The sequence below is a fragment of the Gossypium hirsutum genome, chromosome A12 (genome assembly GCF_007990345.1).
Source record: "Gossypium hirsutum isolate 1008001.06 chromosome A12, Gossypium_hirsutum_v2.1, whole genome shotgun sequence".
Taxonomy (NCBI): Eukaryota; Viridiplantae; Streptophyta; class Magnoliopsida; order Malvales; family Malvaceae; genus Gossypium; species Gossypium hirsutum.
The window spans coordinates 61,337,385-61,363,168 of NC_053435.1; the positions used below are offsets into that span (position 1 = coordinate 61,337,385).

General features: G+C 31.3%; 1 protein-coding gene across 1 annotated transcript; it reads left to right on the forward strand.

Annotated features, from left to right (window-relative positions):
- The first annotated feature begins 13,070 nt into the window (after window positions 1-13,070).
- On the forward strand, window positions 13,071-15,235 carry LOC107888859 (homeobox-leucine zipper protein ATHB-6). Its single transcript, XM_016813108.2, has 3 exons — window positions 13,071-13,683; window positions 13,803-14,176; window positions 14,264-15,235. The coding sequence occupies exons 1-3, from the start codon at window positions 13,620-13,622 to the stop codon at window positions 14,810-14,812; spliced, it is 987 nt and encodes a 328-aa protein (XP_016668597.1). The 5' UTR covers window positions 13,071-13,619; the 3' UTR covers window positions 14,813-15,235.
- The last annotated feature ends 10,549 nt before the right edge of the window (window positions 15,236-25,784 follow it).

Sequence of the window (25,784 nt, forward strand, 5' to 3'; positions counted from 1 at the left end):
CACCGGCATTATAGCCTGCTAGGCTCAAAGGCCCGAATAATATCTCACTGGCATTATAGCCTGCTAGGCTCAAAGGCCCGAATAATATCTCACCGGCATTATACCCTGCTAGGCTCAAAGGCCCGAATAGTACTGTACAATATTCAAATCAACAAGTTTTATATAACACAATCACACCAATTTAGGTACAAGCATCATTCGAATATATCATCCTACATTTCACTCACTTTTATCTCATTTCATCACTCACATTTAAATACATAATAGTTTACACATAAAATCTTACTCATTTTCATCTAACACTATCATTTGATCATGAAAACATATCACTTTTTACTTCCAATACAAATTGCCATTCGACCATGTACATATATGACAAGTAACACTTAATTCCCATAATCTGTCATGTCATTTTTGAATATTATATATATTTAACTACTTAAAACTTACCTCAAATATTTTCGAATAATCTCGGATCGGCTATTCAACTACTTTCTCTTTTTCCTTATCCGAATTTGCCCCTCTATGCTCTTGAGCTTAAATTCAACAATTTTAAACTAGTCATTATTCGACTATTCAAGCATTACTTCAAAAATATAATATATATATTCAACTTTCACACATATAGATCATAGTAAGTTTATAAGAAAACAATAAGCAACTCATTAACAAATTTTTATCAATGTTTACCACATAATCACAAATTCACTATAAGCTGTCTTCCTGAGAAACAGTCACTAAATTATTTATAACTGGAGCTACGAAACTCCAAATCAATTGCCGTAAATTTTCCCTGAAAATAGACTCATATATATTTTATCCATAAAATTTTCAGAATTTTTGGTTTGGCCAATTAATACCAGATTTTTCTTAAAGTTTCCCCTATTTCACTGTTTGACTAATCTGACCACCCTTTATTACGAATCAAATTTCTAATTGTACAGAAGTCAAAATATGTTCTCATTGATTTCATTTGAAACTAGACTCATTAAGCTTTAATTACATAATCTATTCAGCTTCTAACTCCATTCTCACAATTTATGGTGATTTTCTAAAATCATGTTACACCTGTTGTCCCAAGCAAATTTACTACAATTTACTCTTTCACAACTTTTTGCATTCATATTATTTAAACATGTATATCACCAATCAATTTCATAACATATCTATAATTTCACTTAAGCATAATCTCAATACAATACATCGTGCTCAAATCATTATTCAAGTTCAAATTCGGCTAACACACATATAAACACTAGCAACTAAATATTAACATTGCATTTCACCATAATAGCCAATTGTCATTAATATTCAATACTACAAATATAGCATTATCATATAAATAAACCCATAATGACCTAATATGCATACTTGTCGAACCACAACTAAGGCACAAACCTAACATTTTAGTCTTTTATTATCGTACCTCAAACAAGGCATATTAATAAAATCATTCATATAACATATTCATCATTTGTTTTTATCAACTGTACCTAATTAACTAATCATTCCAATGTAAGATACAATCACATACATTGTCATTACATTCATTTCATAATAATTAATACCCACTCGAATATATATTTTTGCATTATAGCAAAAACACATTCCCAATTAAAGCATTACTCAAACCGATTCATTTACCCAAGTATATCACGCACTTACACATTAAACATAATTTTCAAATTGAGCTAATTACATGACCGATTGTACATCATAACTATCATCATTATCAAACCATTTCCAAAACATATAGCACCTTCAAAGACACCCAAACAACCCATAGCCGAATGCATCATTTCAAACCAATAACAAAAATTAAATCATGGGCTATGAAAGGAGCTTAGCAATTAACTCAATTTCACATAAATTATCAAGAAATAAAATCAAACATACCTCCAATTAGAAACACCAAGGCCGAATATCCAAGAACCTTTTGTTTTACTTCTTTAAATTTCGGCAAAAATGAAAGAAGAATGGATGAAAACTTTGTTTTTCTCACCTATTTTCTTTTATTAATTAATATATTTCCTCTTATAAAATCATTAAATATTATAATACTAATATGGAATGCATATAATATTCATTAGGTTATTATTTTACAATACAAAATACATATTTTAATTGTCAACTATCATCATTGCCGTCCATTAATTTAATAATGGTCCATTTGACATGCAAGTCCTCCTTGTAATATACCATGCATTATTCGGCCCTCTAAATTCTTCCTATCACATTTTTAAGTTTTAACACACAAGTCCTTTTTAGCTAATTCCACATTCAAATGACAAAGTTAAGACACGATACTTTCACACATACACTTTCACATATAATAAGCATAGAATATAACATTTAATTATTATCGTGACTCGGTTTTGTGGTCCCAAAACCACTTCCCGACTAGGGTCAAATTAGGGCTGTTACATTCTTTTACTTGGTGGCCTAATGAACATGAAAGGAGAAATAGATTAGCATAAATGCCCATTTAAAAATGATCATGAAAGAGTGACATATAGTAATAAAACAGTTTCGGACAGCAGCATCTGTCTGAATTTTAAAGTACACCAAAAATAGTAGAAATTGAATTAGAGACTGAATAAAATATTAAATTTAATCTTATTGAGTCTAGTTGCACATAGAACAAATGGTGTAAGCAAAAGAATTTCATATTATGAGATATTTGAAATTGTGTGAGAGATAGTCAGAACGATTTCAAAATCCCCTATTCTAATTTGGGAAAATCATAAAAAATTGTACAAAAATAATTATGGGTTATAATTTATACGCCTAGATTCCTTAATAAGTCTATTTTTAAGATAAATAAATGGGAACATCATTTTGAGTTTCATATGAGGAGATAATTAATTTTAGTAAAGCCTGGTCGAAGCTGTCGGGCAACGAATCAGGTGTGACTTTGCAGAATAAACTATACTAATTGGCTAAACCAAAAAATTTGAAAATTTTATGGTAAGAAGATATGTGAGTCTAGTTTCAGGAAAAATTATCAGATCTTAATTTGGAGTTTTTTAACTCCAGATATAAATAATTCAGTGACTATGACTCGAGAAAATAGCTTGACCTGAACATAGGTAAAAAGGCAATAATGACAATATTTCCTTGAGATCATGTTGTAAGAATTGGTGAAAGCATATTGATAAATTGCTTATTATTTTCATATGGATTTACTAAGCGTGAAGCTTACTCCCTCCTTTCCATTTCTCTTAGCTTGTCAGGTTAGCTTGGGGTTGGAGATCGTCGGAGGCCGCATTACACTATCAAACCATCGCCTTTGGAATATGAATATATGTTATGCGTGTTCAAGTGAGTGGCATGTATAGGGGCTAGGATTTTATGATATGTGCTAATATGATTAGCCAAATATATTGGCCCTTATTGAATTATTTGTATTTGACCATGAGATGTGGCTTATATTGGTTATTGGCTTGTAAGCCTAAGCATGTGTATGCATGGTTAAATGCTTCATGGGATGTGATCATGTTGTTGATATGGATGAATTACAAATATGTCTTAGATGCTTAATCTTGTTAAAGTATAATGTTGAGTTGCATGAATGGATATGAAGTTGCCTTGATCATGTCTTATTTATGTTTGATTAAGTACTCTAATGTGCCATGTTAATGGCCAATGAAAGTAAGCATGTGTGTATGAAATTGAGGGTGACCAATGGCTTAGAAAATAACCTCAAAATTGTCTACATGGGTAGACACACAGGCGTGTGTCTAGACCGTGTGTGACACATGGTCTGCCCACATGGGCGTGTAATTTAGCCGTGTGTCCCCTGCACATGTATTTTAGCTTCGAATTGGCCATACGGGCTGAGACACAGACGTGTGTCTCAGTTGTGTGAAGGACACAGCCTGGAGACACAGGCATGTGCCTAGGCCGTGTGACCTTGCTTTGGTGATGAAGTTATAAATAGAGAGTTACACGGGCTGAAGACACGGGCGTGTCCATGCCACACGGGCGCGTGAACCTACACGGCCAACTCTCACGGGCGTGTGACTCTCCAAAGTGTGAAAATTTTCTAAGTGTTGCAAAAGTTTCAAAGTTTTTAATTTGGATGAAATTTTTTGGGCAATATTTACATGATTGATCGTATTAAGACTGGTAATGCCTCGTACCCTGTTCCGGGCTCGAAATACGGGTAAGGGGTGTTACACCGACTGACACCTTTAGACGATTCCACTGAGACAAACATAGACTCATCATGCTCAGACCCACTCTTATCAGAACATTTAGAATAGCATACAACTAAGATGCATATACATAATCCTAACATCCAGGTGCAACCATATGTCACACGAATTTACTTGAACCCAACAATTCTATACCAAGTATGCATATCATTCTAAAAAAAAATTTAGAACAACCATAGACATACCCCAACAACCACACACATAGTCTATTGTAACCTCAAGGATCAAATCATCATCTTTCAGCCACTGAATTACAGATCTACAAATACCATCATCATACAAACAAGAGTCAGCATAGAGACTCACCTGATTCTCTCCTATTGCAGTTCAAAGCTCCAAGTCCAAACTTTCATCGTGCAATTGGCATTAACTATTGCTAAAGAATAAGAAAGCTCATCAATATCTATTCATATACCCATTTTCCCATCATTTTTAACACTAAAAATCCCCAAGTAGGGTCCTTTTATCCTTTATCTTACTGATTTTCCAAGTCTAATAGATTTAGTATTCATAACACAATATGCAGAGTCATAAACCTTACATCGACATGGTGTAATCATTGGTAAAGATCCAAATCTTCAACTTTAGCTCAAAAGAGAGAAAGAAATACTTTAGGTTCCTTTAGATCTAGACAGAAATACTTCTTAAAGAAGGAAGAAAAAAAAACTCCCTCTTTTTAGACCCAAATGTATATATATAGAACTCAAGCTCGTATTGGAATCTACCACATGTCATACACTTTCAAAGCTACCTTTAATATTCCTGGTTCACCCCTTTATTCCTTTCTAACTATCTCGCTAGAATGTGACTAGCACAATAACTCAATAAACTAGCCATACAATACATTTGGCAGAAATCCTCAACACTCTTACCAAATCTTTTCTTCTTTATAACTTAATACATTTTGAGAATAATCCTCTCTTAGCAATCTGATACCCTACTATGCACCCGATCTATATACCAAAACAACAATTGGGTGGATAGCACTATGCCACTCAGGTTACTTTCGGTTTACTCGCCAAATTCAAAACCTGCCCAAAAATGGGTATTACAATTCCTTTATTCAAGCATTTTTACTCACGAAATATTGTACTGACCAAAATTTTTTAAAGGTCCAAGCTAGACCGTCTAACTCTTGTACATCAAAAAGTATCTTGAAAGGACGTGATATTTGCCTTAGAGGTATCAATATGCAAATCAAGGATAGACAAAATGTATCCATCACCCAAAATAGGCTAGAACTCTAACAACATCCATAATAATAGACCCAAGGAATCTTACGATAAAAGTCTACCACAAAAAAACTACTCTACTGACACTTTCTCTATGTACAAGAGTACATTGGGCCTATATCGTAACATGAAGTCCAATACAAAAGCTTTTCCATCAACTCTAAGCCAGGTCACTACTTTTGGAACTATAATTTTTCTTGTCAATTCTCAATTAAAGCAATGTATTGGCTCTCAATGGCCCAAGACTAGGATACTTCAAAAACTAACCCACTTAACATTAAATGGAAAACACTATGGAAAATTAAACTACCCCAAAAAATCTTAATATTCTTATGGAAATTTTGTAGAAACACACTATAATTTTTATGTTTTTGAGATCATTGCAACTAGGTCCAGCTAGCTTGTGCCTTCGTTTTTGAAATTGTTAAAGATTTTGAATGTTACTATTGATGAATCTTTGTGATTTTAGATGTTAAATAATGAATTTGAAGTATTAGTTGTTATTTATAAGTATTTTGTTAAGTGATTCTTTTATGAATTTAACGATTAGGGATTAAATTATTGAAATAGTAAAAATACAAGGACTTGATTTGAAATTGTTACAAATATGGGATGTAATGAAAGCTATTAACATTCGGATGGTATGGGTTTTCAATAAAATTGGTTTATTTGCATGATTAAGACATAGTGACTAAATTGAATAAAAATGAAAAGTTGAAGGTAATTTTGTAAAAAGATCAAAAAGGACTAAATTGCATAAAATGAATTGATTTTGCTGTCTAAATTAATTAATTGAATGAAAAAATTTTAATTTAGATCAAGAACGAGTGGAAAATCAAGGAGAAGAGAAAATTACCAAATAGCCCTTGTACTTAGTCATTGCTGCAATTTAGTCAGGTAAGTTTTTTATGATTAAATAATGTTTTGATGTTATATTGATCTATATATTCATGTATTATTTTCCATGAAATTAAATAGAGATGTAACGACGATTATCGAGCCCCATTTGAACATTAGGAATACGTAGGATACAAATGACATGCCATTAGGATTCCATGTTTCAAGTGCTGGTCTTGAATATCCTATCAATGGCTGAGGTCCTGCATTTGTTGCGAATACTTTATAGCTTGTGTGAGCAGCATCATGTAGCTTACATTTCGACTTACAACTTGTGTGAACAGACCCATTTCACAGCTCATGTGAGCAACGATGTAAAGGAAAAGAAAAGGTTACAGTTATATGTTTAGCACACTTCGTGTGAGCTTTCCCGCGTATCTAATATTATTCTAAATATTTCAATGGGCATGAAAAGGAAAGAATCAGTAAGTGTTCAATTGAACTATGTCATAAATCTATGAAAAGGATTGAAATGAAAATGTTCAATGAAAGTATATCCATGTTCATGAAAAGGATGGATTCAGAAGTAGTATGTTCATGTTCACCTAGCTTACCTTATGCTAATTCAAGTGAATTATGTGTTAATGCACTAATATGTGTTGTAGATGGTGCTTAGGTTTGTGCCAAGCTTATGGTTGGATTATATCATGCTTAATCTTAATGATATAAATTGAAATGGTAAGTGTCCAAATATAAATATGCTTATGTTCATGAAAAGGTTGTGTGAATCAAAAGATATATTTTCTTATGAAATGGCTTATCATGTGGTTGATCCCAAAAGAGTTATGTATAAATGCACTAACTGTGTATTGTTGATGATGTTTTGGCTTGTGTCAAGCTTTTTGTTATGGTTGATGTTTATGCTTATGTCTGGTATTATGTAAATAAAACAAGCAAGAAAAGGTAATGAAACGGTAAGTTCATAATTGAGATGTAATATGATTATATAAAAGGATTGATGAGTTAAATGACTTACTTATATGTGAGAAATTTACTTATGCTATGGATGAATTTACATATGTCATGAATAAACACACTAATTCGTGAATTGATAATGTTATTTAAGCTTATGCTAAGTAAATGGAATGGTAAGTAAGTAAATGGAGTGATTCATAGTTTTATGAAAAGGTTAATGATTGTGTAATATGTCTTATAAAGTCCTATTATGTTAGGAATGAAAAATATATGTGATGTTGATGGACTTACTCATTTGTGAGTTGAAAGTTATATAGTTTGATAAATCTTGTGGCGTTGGTATAGATTCATTTTTACCCTATAAAGTTCATTATTGAAATGGAATGTTATGTTTAAAGTTTATACGAGCTTACTAAGTATTCATTGCTCACGTAGTTATTTTTCTTTACTTTATAGATTGTCAGAAGCTCAATTTGTTGGAAGTTTATTAGAGATCTATCATACTATCCAGCGATTATATCGGTAGTTTTTAATGTGTTGGCCAAGGTTATAATGGCATGTATAAGTGGACTTATGTTTGATGTTTAGTTGAATGCTTGGATGTTGACTTTGGATTGTATATGTTGGTTGTGTTGGTACCATTTTGGTAATGGTTGAATTGTGTTATTTTAATGTTTGTGATGCATGAATGATATGGCTCAAATGGTGAGATTTTGTTGAAATGGTTTAGGTCAAGATATGACATGTTTTGATATGGTAATGAGCTAAATGACTATGAATGAATGTGGTTAGGAATATGTATATGTTTAGGTAAATTTGTACGTTTGCATTTGAGGTGCCTTATATGGCATATTGGTTGAATGGATTTGGTCATATGAATTGGTCATTTCATGCATATTTTGTTAAGATTTTGAAGCTTTGAAGTTGTACACAAAATGCTTTTAGGTACATGTTTATGTTGGTTATGGAAATGGTTTGATTTTGGCCAATTTCATGTCCACGTGGCCTGAGACATGGGCGTGTGATTTAGCCGTGTGTCCCCTGTAGGTTTTAAGGCATGCAAGTTAGGTTGTTACACAGCTTGGCACACGAGCTTGTGGCTTGGCCGTATGACCCAACTTCGAAAGTTACATGGGCACGGACTCAGGCTAGGACACGGCCGTGTGTCCCTATTTCAATTATTACACGGCCTTCGACACGGGCATGTGTCTCTACTGTATGAGTCACACGGCCGTGTGACCCCTGCAGTTCAAATTTTCTATATTTTTCCTAAACTCTTCAAATAATTCCAATTTAATCCTGATTTGTTTCTAAAGTGTTTTTAGGGCTTCGATGGCTCGATTAAGGGACAATAAGCATGTGAATGAATGATTTAATTAATGATTTTATTAACGTATAAAATGTATGTTTTTATATTATGTTTTTACGATAATGTTATAACTCTATTCTAACGAAAGATACGAATTAAGATTGTTACACATTTTGTTTAAAAATTAAACTCGCTCAACATATGAATGTACCACATATTCCATAGGGATCCAAAATAGAAAGATATACTCTATGGCCAACTAAAAGTCTATTGGAAACTTGAACCGCTTCTAGTGGACATCCGTAATTTATAGATAGATGTAAGTGTTGATAGCAACCTAGAAACACACATGACAACCTCTAAAGCCACTAGGTTATCGACCTAATAACATTTTTTTTATTGCTGTGATAGGAGCAAAAAAAAAAAGTAAAGGTTTTGTATTTAATGTACTATATATCAATATGGTTTAGCAATATGTGTTGTTATGTAATTCTAAGTATTTAAAATTATAAATCAGTAACATATGAAACATATTAACTAATCATAGGTATAATGATAAATATGTTCTCTTTACTCTTATAGAAAACACATTAAATATGTAATTTTTATAGAATGAAATTTAATGATTGTTTAAAAAAGTCATTAATCTCAAAAAAAACGCATCAAATTAAAAAAATAAAAAATAAATGAATGATTGGTATTCTATCTAAAAACATTAAATTAATTAGTTTAATCTGAAACAAAATTAAAGAAAAAATACAGTAAACTGTCATCATAACAATCTTGAGGTGCAAAATTATAAAAATTTTAAATTAATGATTGGTTTTCCATCTAACAACTTTTTTTGTTTATATCAATTTGATTATGACATCTCAACAATCATAAAATAAAAAACATTACAAAATCAAGTTTACATTGAATACTAAATTTTCACCCTTAAAATCAGGTGCTAGTAAAAGGGAAGATAAAAATGAAAAGTTGTGATTTTGGGCGTGCGGTTGTGCCCTTGAAAAGCATATATAATTGTTGGGTAATGATACTGTTTAGTGTTTGCTTTAACTTTTCTTTCCTTTTTAAATTTTTCCTCTTAATTTTTGGCTTTACAAAAATATGTGCAATGCTTTTTTACTAGTAGTAGGAACTTTCAAGATATCTCAATAATTACTTGCAGGTGGAAGAGTTGAAAAGTTAAGCTCAATTAACGTTGCCTTGAAGCTTTGCATATTGATATTAATTTTAGGTTAAATTTGGTTATCGATATGGATATTTTATATAAGTTATAGATTTAATGTTTATATTTTAATTTGATTAATAATAATTTTTATATTTTTTAATTTTAGTTTATATATTATGTGTAAATTGTGGATTTAATGAATTTATTTTTAATTTAATTAATTTTAGTTTTTGTAACTTTTAAATTTTAAAATTTTAATCCTAATTTAAACAGTAACAAATAATTTATTTTGTTACATTCTGCTATCAATTTTATACCATGTGTAAAATTATAGATTTAATCCTTGTTTTCAAATTTGGTCATTCTTAATCGTTATACTTTTTTAAATTTAAATTTTTAATCTTGATACAAATGACAACCACTAAATCAAATAGAAATAACAAATTGGCATGATATTATATATATAATAATATGTTTATCACGTAAAAATAATAAAATTTAATAAATTTAATAATTACTATTTAATTAAAATTGAAATTTTAAATTTCAAAAACTATATAAAATTAAAATATAATTTACAACTGTCTAAATACTTATTTACAGAACTCAACCTTATGCATTGGAGAGGAGGAAACAAGAGATATTTTTTCAGTTGTCGGAATATAAACTAAAAAGTTGCAATTATTTTTATTTTTACTTAATTTATAATTAAATTTAATTTTTAAAATAAAAATAAATATTTATATTTAAAATAAATAACTTAAAAGTTCTATATAAAAATATTTTTTAAAAGATGCCATATAAAAGTTAATTATTTTCTATTTAATTGAATTTCTTTTAAAATATTTATGAAGAATACTTTAAACTTTATCAAATAATATTTAAAAATAATAAAATAAACATCATTTTATCAAATAAATTTTAAATTTTCAAAATTTCAAAATTAATATAAATGGTTAAAAATTTCATAAAACCGAACTCAACGCAACCGGTATAACTTAAAAGCATACTCGCATACTCGCACTTGCATTGGATGAATAAGAGAGATCTATTAAGAGGACTATGAATTTTAATTTGACGGGCCAAGGTTTATATTTAACAGGTCAATAACCAGATTATAACTTCTTCTCTTTTTTTCCATTTTATAAACCAAAGGATTTTAATAGGAATTTTTCAAATTAATTTTTAAGCTGCTTGAAATCATGTTAAATAATTAATTAGTTTCTCAGCTCACTAAATTTGATTGTATATTCTGCCAAATATTCATATTTATCGTACAGAGTTGTTGGCGTCAATTTTTTTTATTAGAAATAAAAAATAAATAAATTTCTCCTTCGTACTTTGATTATATAATTTCTAGAGTTAAAAAAGTTTGTTATTTCTTGAAATCATTTTCAATTCTATTATATTTTAAATATATGTTTATTACGATGGTTTTAGGTAAAAAGTCTATGCACCATTATAAAATTTGAGTTTTAATTTCTATACTTTAAAATAAAAAAAAGTTTAATTCTCTTATTTTTTTAATTTAAAAATTGTTCTCTAATCATTATTGCTATTAGTAATTTCTATTAAAAATTATTAACTTATTTAGGTCTAATTTAAAAATATTTCTTAAAAATACTTTCAAGAAAAAAATACTTTTAAAAAGAAATTAAAATTTTTAACTTAAAAGAAAAGTGCTTTTGGAGAGAAGCTCAATCGTATGCCATATCTCACAAGAGCAACTTAATCAATACGCAAGAATGACAAATTTTGATGAAAAATAATGATTAAACTGATATTTTTAAATAAAAAAGTAAAAAAATAATTTTTAATTTTTTAAATATAAAAATTAAATATCAAATTATATTAAAATATAATGAGTAACAATATTGTTAATTATTTTTGTTCATTTTATATTCCATATAAAATATACAAATCAATCTATCAATGAAATAAAAGTAATAGAATTTTCTGTACTGTTAAAATTAATAAAAATAAATATGTCAATAAAGTTTTTTCAATAATGATATATTTCTTCGTAACAAAAGAATATGTTTAGGCCCAGTGTTTTTGGTAAAAAGACTTATATGATATCTTTTTATTTTGATGTTGAGTAGATTCATTCTATTTATAAAAAAATCAAAATAATTTAATTTGTATCTATTTTTAAATAAATTACTATTAGTATTATGTTTTTCATTAATTGTACACAATATAATAATTAATTTAACTGTCAAAATTTACACATTTTATTAATTTAATTTAATTTTAAAAATTTAGCCCACAACCAAAGTTATTAGGAGTAGGCTGATTGGTACATTGGTTTTAAAGAAAGAGGTTAAAGCGGTTGACTCACAAATCATTTAAACCGAGGTTTTTATTTTTTAAAATTTATTTAATCAAATTAGACCAATCTATCAAATTCGGAATAGATAGTCTAACTGGTCTAACCATTGGTTCGGTTTTAAAAATATTGCCTGCAACATTATATGTTTTGTCAACATTTATGTAGAATATATAAACATCGAAAGTTAAATTTGCTATTATATTAATCAAAATTATGTACCATTGACAAAAAAATTAAAGTTATGATTAATTGTCTTAGTTGCTTACTTTCAAAATTATTAAGAATTAAATTGTCTCACTTTTTTAAAGAGAGACCAATTTACTCAAAATTTATTTAATTAAACTGATCAATTGATTAAACTAAAAATTGATAGTATGATCGGTCTAAACATCAATTTAGTTATAAAAATATTGCCTGCAACATTCACATATATCAATATTCACATATAATTTAAAAAATGTTGATGATTAAATTCGTTATTATACCTATATACAATCGATAAAAAGTATTAAAGCCATAATTAATAAATTATTTCAATTTTTTAAAGAAAGATCAATTTATCTACGGGTATCAAAATTTAAAAAGACTAAAAAGGTGTTTATGAATATTTTTTCTTTTAAAAAAATATTAAAATGATCAACGATTAATTGCACCGACCAGGAGTAGTGAAGTCCATGATACGCTGACGCCAACCAAATCTTCTTAAGCCTAAAAAAAATAAGAGAAAAAAAAAACCAGCGCCAAGCCCTTATAAGCCGAGCCATTTCAATTATTTAAATATATATAAAACAATAATATTATTTTATTATAAACAAGTTACCCCTTCTAGTTTTACCACCAAAAAGGGGAAAACAACAAAACAAAATAAAACGGTCGAAAACCGGCAATAACAAGTAAAAGCTAAAACTTGCATTTGGAATGCATTTTGGGTTCATTTGCATTTGCCAACGTTGCTTAACCCCAGTCAGATTCTAACCCAAATGTGACCCATCGAAGTTCCTTATTTAAAGTTGGAGAAACTGGTTAAAGCCAGCTCTCAGCTGGGTTCTTCTGGTTAAAGTCTTTGTAATTTAATTGAGTTTTGATCGGGTAATGGTGTGGAAGAAACGGAAATATTTCAAAGTTCTTCTCTTGTAGGGTTGGGTTTTTTCTTTTCCTTTTCTTTTTTTTTCCTTTTTGAGGCAGGGGTGTTCTTGTATGTATATCGGGTCTGTTGGAAGCTTGTGTTGCTGTGTCTTGTTTTCTTGCTTTGAATTTGATTGTTTTCAATGGGAACTAAGAGGATGAAACAAGAAGAGAAGAAATCTGATGAGGAAGTTAAGAGAGGGCATTGTTTGTTATACAGTTGTAAACAAGTTGATCTTGTTTCAGACAAACTTACGATTTGTAATAACTTCTCTCGACCTTGAGCCACTTAAACAAAGATTTGACCAGAAGAAAGCCACTCACAACACACCAAAACTTAAAAGGATTTTTAAGACTAGAAGAAGAAAGAGATCTCTACTTTACATAAGAGTGTTCATTTCACCAAGTTCATCAAACCATGAAGAGATCGCTTGGCAGCTCAGATTCCATGGCTACTTTCATGTCCATCTGCCCAACCACAGGTCTAAAAAAACAACCCCAATTTCAATTAACCTCATCTAGAATTAAATCTTTTATTTTTTTTGGTTGCAAAATACCTTGCTTTAGTGTCTCAATTGGCTATTTGTTTTGTTTGGTTCAGATGAAGAAAGTCCAAGAAACAACCATATTTACAGTAAAGAGTTGCAGTCGATGTTAGATGGATTAGAGGAAGAAGGCTGTTTGGAGGAAGCAGGCCATGTTGCTGAGAAGAAGAGGCGTTTAAGCGTGGATCAAGTTAAGGCCTTGGAGAAGAATTTCGAGGTCGAAAACAAGCTTGAACCTGAGAGGAAAGTGAAACTAGCTCAAGAACTTGGCTTGCAACCTAGACAAGTTGCTGTCTGGTTCCAAAACCGCCGTGCCAGGTGGAAGACCAAGCAATTGGAAAGGGATTATGGCCTGCTTAAAACCAGTTATGAAACTCTTAAGCTGAACTTTGATACCCTCCAACATGGCAATGAAGCTCTTCTCAAAGAGGTAATATTATAACTGCTTGGTTAACGTGCCAATAACTTCACTTTCTTTAGCTTTTTATTCTAAAAACAGCCTAATGATTGCTGCCAGATAAGAGAGCTGAAAGCGAAGCTGAACGGAGAAAGCGTAGGGAGCAACCTTTCAGTGAAAGAGGAGGCGATTGTGCCTGAAACTGACGATAAAACAATGGAACAAAGTGAACCACTTCCAGCTTCTTCTTTGGCCACTTCATCCGAGCCAGTAGAACTGAACTACGAGTGCTTCAAGAGCAGCAACAATAGAGTGGCTGACGCCATCCTTTTCCCAGAACTGAAAGATGGGTCATCGGATAGTGACTCAAGTGCTATCTTGAATGAAGACGACCACACCAACAACAACACCAGCAATGGTGCTGTTTCGTCATCTGGGGTCCTACAAAGCCAACATCTTTTGATGTCACCAACGACAACCTCTTCGTTCAACTTCGACTCATCTTCTTCGTCTTCACAGTCCTCCATGAATTGTTTCCAATTCTCAAAAACAACCTATCTTGTGAAGATGGAAGAGCACAATTTCTTTACTGCAGATGAAGCTTGCAATTTCTTCTCTGATGAGCAAGCTCCAAGTCTTCAATGGTGTTATCCGGAGCAATGGAACTAAAAGCAGAAGCCAAAATGAGCATGTATGTAACCAAATGCAATGAAATAAGCCAAAAAACAAAGTTGGGTATCTAAAATGAAGCTCCAAGAGTGTTGTAAGATGCGAATTATGTAACAAGTTAAACTACTAATACCGTGAAAGAAAGAGAAAAATGGGGATTTGGAGCTGAAGAAGAGGCATAGAGAAGGGTTGATATGGCCGCCGAAAGAGGGCTTAAAGCATATGGCGACACCAGGCCAGGCGTGCGGGAAATGATTAGGTCGTAATTGATAGCACTTATCTTTTTTCACTCTTCTGCTGTAAATGGAAAAATCTCCCCCATTCCATTGGGGCAAAGTAAACAAAATCATCAATCATCATTTTCTTTTATCTTTTCTTTATGCAATATAGTAACAAATGATGAAAGAATTTTAGTTTTTCCTAGTAACGTATGATTTTAAGATTTATGCTTTTTCTTTAAAAAAAACTGAATTCGGTTCTGTGTTTTTCTTGAGAGTTGAAAAAGTTTAACTAGATTTGATAGCTTGGGAATTCTATACCATCCTTTAACAGTTGAGTTTCTTCCCCGTTCCCAATTTCTATGACATCAAATTCTTGAATTCCTCTACGACCTTAAACTATTGAGTTTCACACAATAAATTAAACAAAAAGTTTTGTTAATGCTTTAGATATAGATGAAAATTATAAGAAAAAAAATACAACTCTGATACAAGATTTCAATGAGGGACGACGAGGAGGAGAAAATGGTGGAGACAAGAAGGCCGATTTACCTATGCCAGGTAGATAGCTGGAGTTAGGGGATTCAAAAAGGAGGAGAGGAGGTTGATACTTAAGTTTTCTTGGGGAAGAAGGAGATCTTTTGCTACTTGTGTTCTAGGATATATATAGGAGGGTTACTATTTGTTTAGTAGTCTCACGTAACCAACATTAAGGAAGGTAGACTTGCTCGTGTGGTCGGCCATGTTGCATGGCCGTTATAAGTCAGTTGTCACCATATGTTGTATCATATGATTTTGTTTTGACATTCTCCTTGCTGAGGTTGTAATATCCTGAATTAGGGCCTAATCGGAATAGTAGTTTCGTGACCACAAATCCGAGATAGAAATAATTATTTTATGATTATTTTGAGGTCTATAATATGATTGCATGATTGTGTGAAAATTTCATGAAGAAATTCTATGCATAAAGTGCTTAATTTGAAGTTAGGGACTAAATTGAATAAGTTCCAAAACTTGCATTCTAGAAGTTTCTAGTATGAAATTGCTTTGAAATATTAATTAGGAGGTCTTAAATAGAATTTGACCAATTTCAAAGTTTATGGACAAATATTGGACATGAATGGAATTTTTGGAAAGTTTAGTAGTAAGGGTATTTTGGTCATTTAGGGGTAAAATGAATTAAAATACAAAATTAAAAGCCAATTTTGCTCATCTTCTTCACCATGGACGTGTATACCAAGGGAGACTCTATCGCTAGGGTTTCCAAGCTTCCAAGCTCGATTGTAAGTCCGTTCTAGCCTCGTTTTTAGTGATTTTTACGTTTTTGGAGTCCCAGTAACTTGATTTAGCTTATGCTAGCAATAATTCAACCTAGGGTTCATATTTGGAAAAATACCCATAGGTGAAATTTGTGTATTTTGGTGTTTTATGATAGAATATGAAGTTTTAAATTATGTTAGACAACTTGTGCTACTCGGTTTAATTTCCGAATTAAAAATACCTAATAGTCATAAGTACATGTTAGAGTGAGAATTTGATGTTGCCATAGAAGGGGAAAATGATCAGCATGTCATAAAACATAAGAAAATAGGATGAAGTTTAATTTCCGAACCTTGGGGCAAAAGTGCAAATATGCAAAAGTTTAGGGGTCAAAATGAAAATTTTTAAAAATATGATTTTTGGACCCGTATGAATATTGTGACTAATTATTAGGCTAAATGTGATATTATAGATGAAGGAAATCGAGATTCGGGCTTAAATCGGGAAAATACAAGGTTATGGACTAAAATGGTAAATTGTTGTTTCTAGATCGAGGTAAGTTCGTATGATAATAATAATGCAATGTTATGTTTGAATTATATTTCTTACTATTATTGCATATATTTTATGATTTAATATATTGGAAAAGTTGATGGAATGGTGTTTATGATGTGGAAATATGACATGAAAGAATGTTACATGAAATGCAATAAAATGATGATACATGACAATTGATATATGAAATATGTGATATATGTTATGTAAATTCTTAAAAGCTGATTTGATATTTGAGTTGTGTCTTATTATACTATGAATGGACAATTGGTACTATGGATAGTGAGATCGACACTTCGAGTAAATTCGTACATAAATAATCTATCGATTCTTTTTATGTTATTATATTTTGATATCAATGAAATGTGGCTGCCTATCAAATGGTTATTTGATGTAAATTATGAATTTAAATTGATTACGGGCAATTTAGTAAAATGTTGAAAAGTGAGGAATTTCCCGATTGAACCTTCGGAATAAAACGATACGAATGATCTATTGTGAGGTCGCATGTGTAGTACTAAGTGCAGGCTACTATGCGTACCCGAAAACTGTGATCACGTGTGTAGTACTAAGGGCAGGCTACTACGTGTATCAGATGGTTAGGTCACGTGTATAGTACTAAGTGCAGGCTACTACGTGTACCAGATAATTGGTCACGTGTGTAGTACTAAGTGCAGGCTACTACGTGTACCGGATAATTGGTCACATGTGTAGTACTATGTGCAGGCTACTATGCGTACCAGATAGCTTTGGCTACAAGTGTGAAAATATGTGCAGGCAATTGAATATCAGTTATTATTCCGAAGAGTTCAACGGGAAAATCGATTAAGTAAAAATACAATTGAACATTATTATATGATGAATAAGTGTAAGTATATGTTTATGAAAAATTATGGGTAATGTGCTCGATAATTGGGTGAATTTCGATAAGACAAAATGGATTAAGTAGAATTATGTAAGAATGAATTTTAGTGGTAAAACAATGTTGGACAGCAGCAGTTGCATGAATTTTAAAATTCACTAAAAATTGTGAAAGTTGAATAAAAAGCTAATGATATATGAAAATAAAGCTTAATGAGGAAGCAAAAGAATTCTATATTGTGTGATATTTGAATTCTTGTGAAACAGGGTCTGAATGAATTCAAGATCCCCTGTTCTGACTTTAGAAATTCACCATAAATTGTATAAACATTATTGAGAGTCATACCTTACATGCATGGATTCCTTATTGAATCTAATTTTAGGGAAAACAAAGAGCTTGGTCTTTGGAATTCTGTACAGGGAGAAATTTGGTTCGTAGTACATAGGGGTCAGAGTAGTCATACCCTAAAACATGGGAGACTTTAACTAATAAACTTTACTAAATGGCCCGACCAAAAATTCTAGAAAAAAATTAGTAAGTAGAAATATGAGTCTAGTTTCATAGAAAATTTACGAAATTGGATTTCGAGTTTTGTAACTTGAGATATGATTTTTTTTAACACCGGAACTCTAGAAAACAGCCTGTCCTGGATATGTGTAATTGTACAATTATAGTGTTTTATCTTGAAAAGTATGGTAGTAATTGCTTATTATTTTCATATGAACTTACTAAGTGTAAAGCTTACCCATCCTCTCCATTTCTTTAGTATTGGTAGGTCGGCTCGGGGTTGGAGATTGTCGGAGGCAAAATCACACTATCAAACTATCATTTTTGGGTAAATTAATTCAAATATTAGAAATATCAAGTGAATGGCATGTATAGGAAGTTGGTTTGTGATATGTATTTTTATTATGATTTTGACCATACGTATCAGTCTGTATTGAGTTATCGTATAAAATCATGAGATGTGGTCCTTATCCATTATGGTTTATAAGTTTAATTAATAGTGCCATGTCCTATGTTTTGATGTGATGATATAATTAGCTTTGTTTGTTATGCATGTGTTCGAAAAGTTTTGAATTAAATGAAATTTTATGGCCTGGTTTTCGTCTATGTGTATTGTTAAGTCTGGTAATGCCTCATACTCTGTTCCGGTCTTGGATACGGGTAAGGGGTGTTACATTTAGTGGTATCAGAGCTATGGCTTAGTCGATTTTTGGACTAACCTAGCATGTGTAAAAGTCCAGCTATACATGCCACTGATCCGTGATAGTGTGATGTCTCCTGATGCATATGAGCACCGTCTAGCTTAGACAGAGGTACTCTCCAACCGAGCTGCACTAACCATGTTCAATGTGATGCGAAGGTGTTTGAATAAAATTACGATTATGATGAGTCTCAATTTAGAAAAGTATGAATAAAAGTTTATGATATATATATAAGTGATAACACGTTAGATGAAAGGTCATGTTGTGATAAATATCCATACTTGCTTGATGCTCATATGATGTAGTGCACTTGGCTTACTTGATAAGATGAACGGGATAAATAGAAATTCGTAGAAGTATGAGTAAAAGTTCCTAATATCATGATATGAATGAAAATGTCATTGCCTTGATTGAACGTTGAATGTTGATGAATGTCAATGATATTTTTTATGAGATAAATGATTATAATGAAATGAATTTATCTATGTTAAATTGTTTGGACTGAATTATGTCATTGTAATTATATGTATATGATGATGCACGAAACAAAAGTTGTGATTGTGATATAAATATCTATGTTTGTTTAACCCTTATATGATGTCATGAGTATAATTTGTTCGAGTAGATGAATGGATAAGTCAAGCTATCCAGAAAACATAGGATGCATGCATAATTATACTTGACTAAATGAGATAACTGGAAAGTGAGCATTAAATCAATATGAATGTTAGTTACTCGAAATGAATAACATGATTGAGATATGATTGCTATGAAGAAAACTGTGTTACATGTATATGTATATGAGAGTTGAATCAGAGGCCCTACGACCCCTTTGCCCTTACCAAAGTGGTGTTTTATAATGGAATTTCATGAGATTTATACTGAATAAGTTGCCGGTTGAGAAACCAAAGAGTTCAGTGCTAGAATAATTATAAATATGATTAGAGATTGAAGAATGAATTGATAAGTAAAGTCAAAGCTAGAAAAGTATCAGATTGGCATAAGGATTATTGGAGTTATGCACTGTTCCAGTTAGAGAAGAAATTTATTTTGATAAATCGAATTACTAAGGTACAAGGTCGAGAAAAGTGTAATAAAAATTTATTCAGAACTAGTCTTCTTTAGTGAAAAGTAATATGAAATTTGTGATGGCAGAAATAGTTGGGGAAATGATATTTGAAATGTGTAATATCTGAGTGTGACAGTTACGGTTGGACAAATTTTACCAGTTTCTTCTAAGATGTTCTATGTGTTTATCCATTCCCAGAAATATTTCTATGGTTATTGATCTTTTGAAGAAATTCTTGTTATATGGGGATGTTTTCTAATCCTGATGTTAAATGAAAGCATTGGTAGCCTGACTGGTTTATAATTTATATTGCTTTATTCCTTCAGGCATTCTATTATATTTTGCTTGATAAAAAAAATTGATGAGAGAATATGTATGATACTATGATTCTGTTTCTTCTACTTGATGCTCCATTTGATATGTATATATATGGGAAAATACATTGTTCTTGTTGCATTTGATTCCAGTGAAACTAAATGATGATTTCTACTGGATTTCTTTTCTCTGAGGAATTATCGGGATCTTCTATATTTTCCTATGAGTTTGGTTTTCAATTTTCCGGCATAATATCGTATCTTGGGTTTCTTTATTCTAGATTTCTTTATTCTGGGTTTTTCTATCTTGGATTTCTTTATTCGGTTTTCTTGTTATCTTTATTCCATAATTTGTCAACTATGACTCATGTTTGGAGTGCATTCTTCAGCTCGTGATAATCATGTCAAGTATGGCTATACTTCTGATTTGATTTGGGTGATGTGGTGATTTCAGTATTGGGATTTTTCTAATTTTCGTGTAAGGTTTGACAACAGCAAAGGTATAAGTGATAAAAGTGCGAGTTTCTATCGGTATGGTGGATTACTTCTCTCAAGTAAGTCAATTATAGTTAATGTCTTTAATTGATATATTTTGGTACTTGAGCTAATGCAATTGAGACGGTTTTGATTAACGTAATGAATGAATAGTAAAGGATGGCATGATGAATTGTTTTGTAACTAGAAGAAAGGATTATTTTCGAGGTTATATCAGAATTATTTCTGTAGTGGAAAGAGGAAAATGTGATAGTGAGTAGCAAACTAAAAGAGTACAGTGAGGATCGACTTCTGATAATGAATTTCAGAATATATGAGAAATTAAAGAGATATATTGGAGGCACCGCCTGAGTGAAAGTTCTTCAACATTGAATATGAAATTGAAGAATCTAAGTGAAGACCACTTTTCTGGTAAGATTTTCGGGGACGAAAATCCCTAAAGGGGGGAAATTGTAATATCCCGAATTAGGGCCTAATCAGAATAGTGGTTTCGTGACCACAAATTCGAGATAGAAATAATTAATTTATGATTATTTTGAGGTCTATGATATGATTGCATGATTGTGTGAAAATTTCGTGAAGAAATTCTATGCATAAAGTGCTTAATTTGAAGTTAGGGGCTAAATTGAATAAGTTGCAAAACTTGCATTCTAGAAGTTTCTAGTATGAAATTGCTTTGAAATATTAATTTGGAGGTCTTAAATAGCAATTTTACCAATTTCAAAGTTTATGGACAAATATTGGACATGAATGGAATTTTTGGAAAGTTTAGTAGTAAGGGCATTTTGGTCATTTAGGGGTAAAATGAATTAAAATACAAAATTAAAAGCCAATTTTGCTCATCTTCTTCACCATGGACGTGTATACCAAGGGAGACTCCATGGCTAGGGTTTCCAAGCTTCCAAGCTCGATTGTAAGTCCGTTATAGCCTGGTTTTTAATGATTTTTACGCTTTTGGAGTCCCGGTAACTTGATTTAGCTTATGCTAGCAATAATTCAACCTAGGGTTCATATTTGGAAAAATACCCATAGGTGAAATTTGTGTATTTTGGTGTTTTATGATAGAATATGAGGTTTTAAATTATGTTAAACAACTTGTGCTACTCGGTTTTAAGTGAAAACGAGCAAAAGGGCTTAATCGGTAAAAATACCTAATAGTCATAAGTACAAGTTAGACTGAGAATTTGATGTTGCCATAGAAGGGAAAAATGATCAGAATGTAATAAAACATAAGAAAATAGGATGAAGTTTAATTTCCGAACCTTGGGGCAAAAGTGCAAATATGCAAAAGTTTAGGGGTCAAAATGAAAATTTTTAAAAATATGATTTTTGGACCCGTATGAATACTGTGACTAATTATTAGGCTAAATATGATATTATAGATGAAGGAAATCGAGATTCGTGCTTAAATCGGGAAAATACAAGGTTATGGACTAAAATGGTAAATTGTTGTTTCTAGATCGAGGTAAGTTCGTATGATAATAATAATGCAATGTTATGCTTGAATTATATTTCTTACTATTATTGCATATATTTTATGATTTAATATATTGGAAAAGTTGATGGAATGGTGTTTATGATGTGGAAATATGACATGAAAGAATGTTACATGAAATGCAATAAAATGATGATACATGACAAGTGATATATGAAATATGTGGTATATGTTATGTAAATTCTTAAAAGCTGATTTGATATTTGAGTTGTGTCTTATTATACTATGAATGGACAATTGGTACTATGGATAGTGAGATCGACACTTCGAGTAAATTCGTACATAAATAATCTATCGATTCTTTTTATGTTATTATATTTTGATATCAATGAAATGTGGCTGCCTATCAAATGGTTATTTGATGTAAATTATGAATTTAAATTGATTACGGGCAATTTAGTAAAATGTTGAAAAGTGAGGAATTTCCCGATTGAACCTTCAGAATAAAAACGATACGAATGATCTATTGTGAGGTCGCATGTGTAGTACTAAGTGCAGCTACTATGCGTACCCGAAAACTGTGATCACGTGTGTAGTACTAAGGGTAGGCTACTACGTGTATCTGATGGTTAGGTCACATGTGTAGTACTAAGTGCAGGCTACTACGTGTACCGGATAATTGGTCACGTGTGTAGTACTAAGTGCAGGCTACTACGTGTACCGGATAATTGGTTGCATGTGTAGTACTATGTGCAGGCTACTATGCGTACCGGATAGCTTTGGCTACAAGTGTGAAAATATGTGTAGGCAATTGAGTATCAGTTATTATTCCGAAGAGTTCAACGGGAAAATCGATTAAGTAAAAATACAATTGAACATGATTATATGATGAATAAGTGTAGGTATATGTTTATGAAAAATTATGATCAATGTGCTCGATAATTGGGTGAATTTCGATAAGACAAAATGGATTAAGTGGAATTATGTAAGAATGAATTTTAGTGGTAAAACAGTGTTGGACAACAGCAGTTGCATGACTTTGAAAATTCACTGAAAATTCACTCGGCTTGGGGTTGGAGATCGTCAGCGGCAAAATCACACTATCAAACTATCATTTTTGGGAAAATTAATTCAAATATTAGAAATATCAAGTGAGTGGCATGTATAGGAAGTTGGTTTGTGATATTTATTTTTATTATGATTTTGACCATACGTATCAGTCTGCATTGAGTTATCCTATAAAATCAAGATGTGGTCCTTATCTATTATGGTTTATAAGTTTAATTAATCGTGTCATGTCCTATGTTTTGATGTGATGATATAGTTAGCTTTGTTTGTTATGCATATGTTCGAAAAGTTTTGAATTAAATGAAATTTTATGGCCTGGTTTTCGTCTATGTGTATTGTTAAGTTTGGTAATGCCTCGTACTCTGTTCCGGCCTTGTATACGAGTAAGGGGTGTTACAGAGGTGGTACAAGGTTTTTTCGTTTTAGTGGTCCTTACAGAGGGCATGCCTCGAGTGCTCCCCTTGTGATCCCCACGAGGGGTGAATGCATTGGATTATTCTTGAAATGGTTTAACTAGGATGAATAAAGGGTGCCTACGGATTGTCTTGGATGGCCTCCGACAAAGGATTGTATGTCGGTCATTATTAATAGAGTGTTATTGAAAGTTGTTTCGCATCTTGTCATGTGTTCTTGCCAAAGTATGGGTATAACAATTGAATTGGTGCGGTGAGCGTGGATGAAATTTCAAATTCTTTCATTTGACACGTGGTGCTACACTGATGTCAATATGAAAAATTTTAGAAAATTTGGAAAAATAGGTTAAATAAAGGATTCTTATGATAATTAGAGGAATTCTTATATGGAAATTCATGAAAATGATTTTTAGAAGTGAAAACAAGACAAAATGACTAAATTACAAATTTTGAAAAGTTTAAGGATTAAAGGTTAATTTGATCGAAAAATGGAAAAATCAAATATTATGGATTATTTGGGATGAAAGTGTATTGGATTATGTGTTAGTAGGATACAAATAACTTTTGGACTAAATTGGAAGAAATTCAAAAAACATGGATTAACTGTAAGATTTTCCATTTTTACTAGGGAATAATTAAAAGTGAAATTCTTGTTATTTTTAGATTCATATTCAAGATTATAAGTGACTTATGAGATTTAAAATTGATTATTTCTTATTAATGTGAAGAAATTGAGTTTTGAGGTAAGCCTTTGCAGTGATCTATAAAAAGGAAGCCCTTGTGGCGATCTTTGAAAAGGAAGCCTTTGTTACAATCTATGAAGGAATGCTTGTGTGGCACACTTTAAAGAATGCCATTGTAACAGCCCAGTTTAGACCCTAGTCGGAATAGCAGTTTCGAGACCATGAATCCGAGTCAAAAAAATATTTTAATATTATTTTCTGTGATTATAATATGTGAATTGACAGGTGTGAAAGTTTCGTATGAAAATTTAATCGTTTGTGTGCTTAATTTGATAAAAGGACCTAATCGCGTAAAATGTAAATTTACATTCTATTTGTTAAAGCGCCTAATTGTTATGTCTCTTTAATTGTGAGGTGGTCCTTATGTCGTTATTTGACCATTGGAAGTTTGAGTGGACAATTATGGTCTTGATATTAATGTTTTAAATGTTTAGAATGCAAGGGTAAAATGGTAATTGTTGAATTAATATATGATTTACTAAACAAAACATAAAAATTAGGCCATTTTTTATGTTCATCTAGCTGATTCATCAAAGAAAAAAGAAAGAAAAGAACTCTTAGGGTTTTGGCACTTTGATTGTTGATTGAGGTATGTGTTTTGATCTGTTTTCGATAATTTTTACGTTTTTGTGATCGTTGCTTTGTATACTATCAAGCCCATGTCTTAATTTCTGATTTTGTTGATGATTTTGAGTTGAGCCCTTGATGAAATTATGAGTTTTGTGAAGTTAGTTGAGAGAAAATGAAAGATTTATGTTGGGTTAACATGTTTTGTCTTTGAATTTTTGATGAATTTGAGTAATTTGGGCTAAATTGTAAAAATGAGATTTTTGAGGGACTAAAATATGAAATAAATGAAATATGTGGGCTTGTATGAGCTATAGGAATATTCGGCCAAGCATATGTCTAAGGAAATTTTGAGTATTTTGTGATTTTGTGAGTTAGGGACTAAAATGTCAAAATGTAAAAATGTGAAGGATAATTTGTAAAATTCCCTAAATATGTGTTTTTGGATTGATTTGAATGATTTGGTGAATAAAAGAGTTAAATTTGAATTTATATAGATCAAGAACTAAAGAAAACGGAATTAGATCGGGGAAAGTTGAAAGTCGTAAGTAGCCGATTTCGTCTATCCGAATCCGTACGAGGTAAGTCTATATACAAATAAATGTATTTGAAATGGTTTATTTATGCTTGTATGCTATTGAACAATGATGAATGGCTTTATGCCTTGAATATAAGATATCCGAGAAAGTATTGACAAAGTTTTGACGTCCGAAAAGCCCCGTACGAACCCTAGGAATAGTTAGGATACATATGTCATGACATAAG

Bases quoted from the DNA above. Each gene is read 5' to 3' on its own strand.
- LOC107888859 (XM_016813108.2), top strand. From the start codon at position 13,620: ATGAAGAGATCGCTTGGCAGCTCAGATTCCATGGCTACTTTCATGTCC. The intron at 13,684-13,802 runs GTCTAAAAAAAC...TGTTTGGTTCAG, and splicing joins GTCCATCTGCCCAACCACAG to ATGAAGAAAGTCCAAGAAAC. The intron at 14,177-14,263 runs GTAATATTATAA...GATTGCTGCCAG, and splicing joins ATGAAGCTCTTCTCAAAGAG to ATAAGAGAGCTGAAAGCGAA.